This window comes from Helicoverpa armigera, chromosome 29 (assembly GCF_030705265.1).
Source record: "Helicoverpa armigera isolate CAAS_96S chromosome 29, ASM3070526v1, whole genome shotgun sequence".
Taxonomy (NCBI): Eukaryota; Metazoa; Arthropoda; class Insecta; order Lepidoptera; family Noctuidae; genus Helicoverpa; species Helicoverpa armigera.
In genome coordinates this window covers 4,885,976-4,893,370 of record NC_087148.1, presented here as the reverse complement: position 1 = coordinate 4,893,370, position 7,395 = coordinate 4,885,976, and the positions used below count along the sequence as shown (strand labels likewise).

General features: G+C 41.3%; 1 protein-coding gene across 3 annotated transcripts; it reads right to left on the bottom strand.

Moving 5' to 3' along the window:
- On the bottom strand, positions 1-5,568 carry LOC126055517 (uncharacterized). Of its 3 annotated transcripts, XM_049844971.2 has the most exons (3): positions 5,097-5,568; positions 4,798-4,916; positions 1-195 (listed from the first exon to the last, which is right to left on the bottom strand). In XM_049844971.2, exons 1-3 carry the CDS (start codon positions 5,398-5,400, stop codon positions 130-132), a joined length of 489 nt encoding a protein of 162 aa, XP_049700928.2. In that variant the 5' UTR covers positions 5,401-5,568; the 3' UTR covers positions 1-129. The 3 variants fall into 3 exon arrangements, 1 of the variants encoding a protein (XP_049700928.2); XR_010277981.1 differs by lacking the exon at positions 4,798-4,916; XR_007511495.2 differs by lacking the exon at positions 4,798-4,916 and having other exon boundaries at positions 5,419-5,568.
- Positions 5,569-7,395: the final 1,827 nt, after the last annotated feature.

Genomic DNA, 7,395 nt, shown 5'->3' with positions numbered 1-7,395 from the left:
TATTCTATTCTATTTTTTGTTTCTGGCAATCAATGCCGTCGATGTTGGTGTCGACGATTCTGCCACTGACAAGTGATATGAGAAGCAAGTAGGTATATATTATTATAAAATGTAAGAAAGAAATAAAACTTAAGAAAAAAAAAAAAAGAAATTGCTTTCTCTTCTTGTAGGACTTGTTGAGTTAGTAGGACGGCACTGAAACAAACACATAAATAAAAATTGATAAATTGTTAGAACATAGAAATATAACACACAAAATATATATATATATAAAATAAAATAAAAAATATTGCCACAACCACATAGACAATGGCCTAACTAGGCCAAAGTCTACAATTTAATATTATTTTGAAGGATGAAGATCAATAGGATGTGGAACAGTTCTGGAGAGGAATATGTTAAAAGGGAAGGGAAGTTAATTGGAACAGGAATCTTTAATTTAATGAGGCGGTTATACAAGTCGAAGGATGAGGAATTTACGGGGCAGCTAAAAAATATGTGTTCCAGGCTCCCTTCATCCAATCCGCACTCACAGAGAGACGAGTCCTGAACACGAATTTTGCGTAGAAAAACAGGCGTGCAGCAATGACCTAAACGAATTCTGCTAAGGACCGATATCACATGCTTGGGATACTTTTTAAAATGGAAATACCAGGGCTTGCTTTGGATCAAGGGTTGGACATTAAAAAAGTAACCACCCTTTTTCTTGCTGGAAACGTCCCAATATTCTTGCCATGCGGTCTCAAGATGCGCTTTTGGAAGGTTCAGCAGGTCATACCCTTGAAGGGAGAAGTGCGCAGGGTCGGCTGTAACTGATGTACAAGCATCTTTAGCCAGAGCGTCCACACATTCGTTGCCCTTGATACCACAGTGGCTAGGTATCCATACTAAATGAACCTCTTTTTGTTGGATGCTACAGGATAACAGGACCTTTTTTATATTTAGTATTATTGGGCTATGGAGTTTACTTTTAAAAGGATTTTGGGATAGTGCTTGGAGACAGCTCAAGGAATCTGAAAAGATAACCCCTGAGCTGATATCGTGGGATTCTATGAACATACAAGCTTCCAATAATGCCACACACTCACCTGTAAATACAGAGGACTCCTTTGGACATTTAAATTTTAGAATAATTCTAGAGTTTTGATAATATACCGCAGCACCAGTGTAACTGCAGGATGTTAATTTAGAAGCGTCGGTAAAAAATCTCTGAAACCCAAGCCATCGTTCTTCCACCACCGCATTGAAGGCAGAGTTAGCCGAAGGGGAATTCTTGGAAATACCGATATTATAGAATATCTTGGGAATAAAACAAAGGACTTCATAGGAAAAATTATAAAGGGTAATCTGCGGTTTTGGTTTATGGGGCAATTTAAATTTTGGATAAATCGGTATGTTTTCAGGATTAGTGGGATTTCTTTATGCTCCCAGTATTTGGAGGATCTGCATAAGGAATCTAAATTTTGAAGTTTAGGAATGAGGGGGTGGGAACTTTTGGGAAACACTCGGGATAAAAAACGGGAAGCTAGATACTGCCTCCTCAGGGCTAAAGGAGGTTCGGCGCATTCTACCTGCAAAGCGTTGACGGGAGAGGATTTCATGCAACCTGAGATGATTCGAAGGCATTGAGACTGGAGCCTATCTAATGCTGCCAAGGCACCCCTGTTGCAAGGAATCAATACAAATGAGCCGTAATCTAGTATGCTACGAACTAACGCATTATAGATAAGTTTCATGGTGTAAGGGTGAGCCCCCCACCATACACCCGAAAGGACTTTCAGTATTGATATTACCCTTTCGCACCTTTTGACGAGGTAAGCAAAGTGCTCAGACCCACTCAACTTTGCATCAAGGTAGACCCCTAAAAATTTTGTCTTCTTAACAACAGGAACGCCTTGACCTTGGATTGAAATATTAACCTGAGGGATCAGACGTTTCCGAGAGAAAATTACTGCCGAGCTTTTTGGAGCAGATAGTGACAGACCACGATCTAGAAGCCACTGGTGCAGAGAGTCCAAAGAAAGGCAGAGTGATGAAGCCGCGTCCACAATTGAGGCATTGGTAACGTAAAGCGCCAGGTCGTCGGCGTATTGCAAAATGCGGCAGTCCGAGTTCAAACAGGAACCAATGTCAACTGTGTATAGGTTGTATAGTAACGGACTGAGAACAGAGCCTTGAGGAAGGCCCTTCCATGCGTATCTTTCCTCAAATACCTCACCCTGTACCCTCAGCACCAAGGACCGCGACATAAGAAGTCCGCATATACTTTGAACCATCTTGACCGGGAGACTCAGCTCTTGCAGTTTCTGCCTGAGAATGGGAAGAAGGACACTGTCGTATGCGGAGGAAATATCTAGGAAGGCGGCTACAACAGATTCATTTTTGGAAAATGCTGTACGAACATCAGTAACTAATGTTGCCACGCTGTCCATTGTGCTAAGTCCCTTCCTAAAACCAAATTGATGACTCGGCAGTAAGTCCCTAGATTCGACCAACCACTCAAGTCTATTTTAATTAGGTGCTCAAATAACTTGACCAAAACTGAGGACAAGGCAATTGGTCTAAGGCCATTCGGATCATCAACATTTTTGCCGGGTTTCAGTAGAGGTATTATAATTTGGAGTTTCCATTGATCAGGAACCCAACCAGTAGTATAACAATAATTTATGATATTAAGAAAATATATTTTCGCACTTGTACCAGCGTGAACGATAAATGAATACGGTACGCCATCAATGCCCGGGGCAGAATCCCGAACATGACGAAGCACCGCATTTAATTCATCCAATGTGAATGGTTCGTCCAAAGGGTCATCCACTACACTCACAGGCAAGTGAACGAATTCTGAAGACAAGGGAACGTAGGCTGGAGCAATTTTGTTAAAAAAGGATTCAGCGGTTTGTCTAGTGATGGGGGAGGATATTGATGGAGAGCACCCACGTCTGAAGCGGTTTATGCTCTTCCATACTGCGGACACCGGAGTGGACGGAGAAAGAGAGGTGCAGAACTTAACCCAACCACGACGTTTCCTCTTACGAAGAAGCCGTTGGGATCGGGCGTACACTCGTCTGTACTGTAGTAAGTTGTCGTTGTTCATCGCTGCATTGTACTGTTTTTCAGCTTCCTTACGTTCGCGAATCGCGGCTGTGCAGTCTGGATCCCACCACGGAGGTGACGGGATTTTGCTTTTGGCACTATTTCGCAGGGGGAATGTGGAATCAGCACTGGATGTTATAGCTGAGACGAAAGACTCGTAACAACTCTTAGCATGGCAGTGACCAGAAGAATGTGGAAAAGCAGAAGTTAAATTTGGAAGAACACTAATTTTCTCCTCCACTAGAGAAGCAAACCTTGACCAGTCCGGTTTAGACAGGTTGTATTTCAGAAGTGGAGGTGAACTTTTCTCTAAATAGGTTTTATTTAATAAAGTAACAACAATGGGGTAGTGGTCGCTACCATGCGTCAGAGCAGTGCATTGCCAATGAAACGATGCCGCCAACTCTACAGAACAGAATGTGAGATCTACACAACTCTTTTGCTGCCCAGGAAGGGATCTGCGGGTAGGACAACCATCATTTAAGATGCACAGGTTTAGGTCATCGAGGATTTCTACTAAACCTTCCCCAAACGCATCACAACGATTGGAGCCCCACCTAAAATGGTGGCAATTAAAATCTCCCATAACTAGCATAGGCCCATCTACATTATTAAAAACGTTTCTTAATGATGCTAAAAAATTTTGATGAGGGTGGGAAATATAAATAGATATTACTGTTATACCCTCGAATTTAGCTGCAACAATGTTAATTTCACCATCCAGAGCCGGAAGCGAGAGGGTCGAAAGCGGAACTCTATTGTTAATGAGAAGAGCCGACCCTCCATATCCATCAGACCTATCACATCTCAAAATATTAAAGTGTGGCATGCGAAAGCTGAGACTTGGGGTAAGCCAAGTCTCAGCGATGGAACAAGCCAAGGGCTTGTATTTGTTGAGTAGGAATATGAGGTCATGTTTCTTATGAAACACGCTCCTCACATTCCACTGTAGGAATACCTGGCGAGGCGCCATTTTTTATATTCAGTAAAAGAGTAACAAGTTGATGGGCGACGTTGGACGGTATTTGGGAATTATTGGATAATATAGTTGTAAGGACTTTACTTAGAAGTTCAATTATAGAGGAAAAATTATTAGAATCATCAAGGGGGCTACTGAGGGCGCAGCCATTAGGCTGTGAAGAAGGGGGAGAGTTAATAATATGCTGATGAGCGACTTTGTCGTAAGAAGGAGAGAGGGGAGCATGGGTCTTAGGCTTTAAGTAAACAGTTTTGCGATAAGACTGAGAATTACTGACTGTAGATTTTACAGCATTCGCATAGTTGCGAGAAACAGGAGGAATTGTTTTGCTAACCTCAGCATATGAAAGCGATTTCTCAGCCATAAGATTCTTAATAGCTTTCTGTCTACCTAACTCCGGACATGACTTGCTATTAGCATAGTGATTTCCAGAGCAGAGCACACAGAATGCCTCGCCCTCAGAAATGTTGCAACCATCACCAGGGTGATCGTGGCCACATTTGCTGCAGCGTGGTTTCGAGCGACATATAGACTCCACGTGACCGAACCTACAACACTTGCGGCACTGAATGGTGGGGTATACGTATTGAGAGACCGGGAGAGGTGTAACAACAATATATCCTAGTAGGTAGTACTTGACCATCGAAAGTAATAACGCAAGTTTCAGTAGGCTTGAATTCGGTTACACCATCTCTAAATATTTTCCTACTAATGCGACGAACCTTGAGTATTCGTCCACATCCAGAGGGCACAGTGAGGTAGTTCATCGCTTCTTCTTCGGTGAGGTCGGTAGGAACACCAGTAACAACACCCATACGGGTTATGTTAAATGTGGGAATTGCTGCAACATAACTATTTTTAGCTAACAAACCATTTATAATAAAAGAATTGGCATCCTGAGGGGATGCAAATTCTACCGAAACTCTGTTCCTTCCAACTTTCTTGACGCCATCACGTACGACATTAGCGATTTTGTTATTCACTAAGAACATGCCAAAAGTGACTGGGTGCAATGTGGTACCTGCATTAGGCTGGGACTCCAAGCGTGAGACATGGACAATGAATGGAGCTTTATCAGTGGCAGAGTATCTACTGCGACCTATTTGATTTCTCTGCTGCTTAGCCGGTTTGTACGCATTGTTATCTTCTCCAGAACGTTTCCTACCGTTCTGGTTAGATGAGGATTGGGATTCGGAATGGGAAGGGATTTGGGACTCCGCGATGCTGCAAGCAACATCTGCGAATTGGGAAAGTGGGTAATTGGGGGATGGCGGAGCAAAAGAGATGTCAGGCGGATCAGGGTCGGGAGGTTTGTTGCGGTCCATATTGGGTTAAAGACTTACTTAACTAAACGGAAAACGTTCACAATCAAAAACGCACACAAGGACAATACACAGAAACAAAAACAAGTCACAAAAAGTCACTTAAACACACAAAATAAACAAAAACTCTAGACACACGTGCTAACCAAAAACACTCTGTGGCGAGAATCTTCATAGAGAATAGTTGTTTTAAAAATACTGACGTTTATAATGCCAGTGATTTTGGGCCTCAGTAGTATCATTAAATAGCGACAAACTGAGAGATCTAAGTTACTTCTTTCTACCTACTATTGTTCAGACCTTTTTACATAAGAAATTTTAGATAGATTTTAAAAATAAACAACTTCATTATTTCATTCAGAGTGAGTCATCCCTTCCTTTCCTTCCTTTTCCCAACTATGTTGGGGTCGGCTTCCAGTCTAACCGGATTCAGCTGAGTACCAGTGTGCCACAAGGAGCGATACACAACCTCTGACCTCTGATACAGAGTGAGTATCAAAGCTAAAACCTACTTATTGCCTGTCTCAAAGAATTAAAAAGATATTAATAATTAAACTACTTTTTGAATGAGCAGCCCTTAAGCAAAGACTTAAATGAAATATCGAAAAAAGTTCATAATTTCTCAAAGAACTACATGTACCTATTAATTGCTAAGAAAGCTCATAACTTCTTTTACCCCCCAAAACACTGAAACTAAAACACATCCAACCCAAAACTCAAAATTACACACACCTACAGAAAAAAAATCGTACAAAAAAAAAACACGCAATCAATAGAGGTGGCCAACGCGTGGAATAGAGGTGTGAAATATAAATAACGCTTCGAACGTGGCACTGCATTTGACAAGCGTTCGCACCTCTATATTTATTTATAATCTGTACCGCCTACTGGTAGCTGCCCGGTGGTTTGTTTTTTTTTTTCTGTAAATAGGTAAGTATTTTTGGTTTGTAGGTGCTCTTGTTAAATGAAAGGCAAAACTTGAGAATCCTACGTATATTAGAGGTAGGTATTTACTAGTTTCTACCAGTAGTTTCAGATAAAAGCCTGCCTAAATAAATGAGCTATCTTACTCTGAAATCCTGTTTCAAATAGTGCCCGTAGTTCCTGAGATAAGCGAGTTTAAACAAACACGCTTTATAATATAGGGATGACCAATGATGACTAACCAATGCTTTTAGGAACTAAAATACACACTTAGATCTAAAGTCTTCAACTGTCTCCAACTTCCTACACTGTCGGTAACATTGTACTTACATACATATCAATAACAGTAAGATTTTCATCATATATATTACTTTCCTTAATCCTTTTAGAATACCGTCTCGCTGTGGGTGCAGTGTGAGGGAGTGTCAGACTCTTACTGACCAAAACCCACCATGTTCCTTCTGGAGCCCACAGTATACCAGGATTTTCTGAATCTCTCAAGAAGGTAGATAAACTCCTCTCAACTCCCGGCCCTCCACTTTTCTTATTACCTGACTACAAAAGAAGGGGTACGTAAAGTTTTAAAACCACATCTCCAAATCACTACCATTATCATTATCCCAAATTCAAATAACCACTAACAGAACCAAAACAAATAAATGAATACTTAAATAAACTCAGAAATCAGTCGATCGATGCTACCCAGAGATCACGTGCGAGCCACGCGCCAAAACTTATGTCAAATGCACGCCGCCATGTTGGATAGATGCAGTTCCCGCCATTACATGCACGCCTGTGTCTAATTGAGAGGGAACTCGTTTGGATAAATATTTATTTGGTCAACATCAAGTAAAGTAAGATTTATTTTAATTATTAAGTGACTTTTGAAGGTCAAATTTACAAAAGACAGCGCTCAAAACGCTCGCCCTTCACCACTTTCTATGTGTTTTTCCTGGGAAGAAGAAAAGGTGGAACAAACTCCCCAGAAACACAATTCTGTCTATATGGTCACGAGATTGCTTTGAGCGAATTTTGATGTGGTTTTCGACACCGTGTTTGTCAGATTAAGCAAAA

Excerpts from the sequence above, each read along its gene's own strand:
- LOC126055517 (XM_049844971.2), bottom strand. The coding sequence starts at position 5,400 with ATGGACCGCAACAAACCTCCCGACCCTGATCCGCCTGACATCTCTTTT. Across the intron at positions 4,917-5,096 it reads GGAGTCCCAGCCTAATGCAG|CAATTCCCACATTTAACATA; the intron begins GTACCACATTGC and ends GTTATGTTGCAG. Across the intron at positions 196-4,797 it reads GATGTGGACGAATACTCAAG|TGCCGTCCTACTAACTCAAC; the intron begins GTTCGTCGCATT and ends TGTTTGTTTCAG.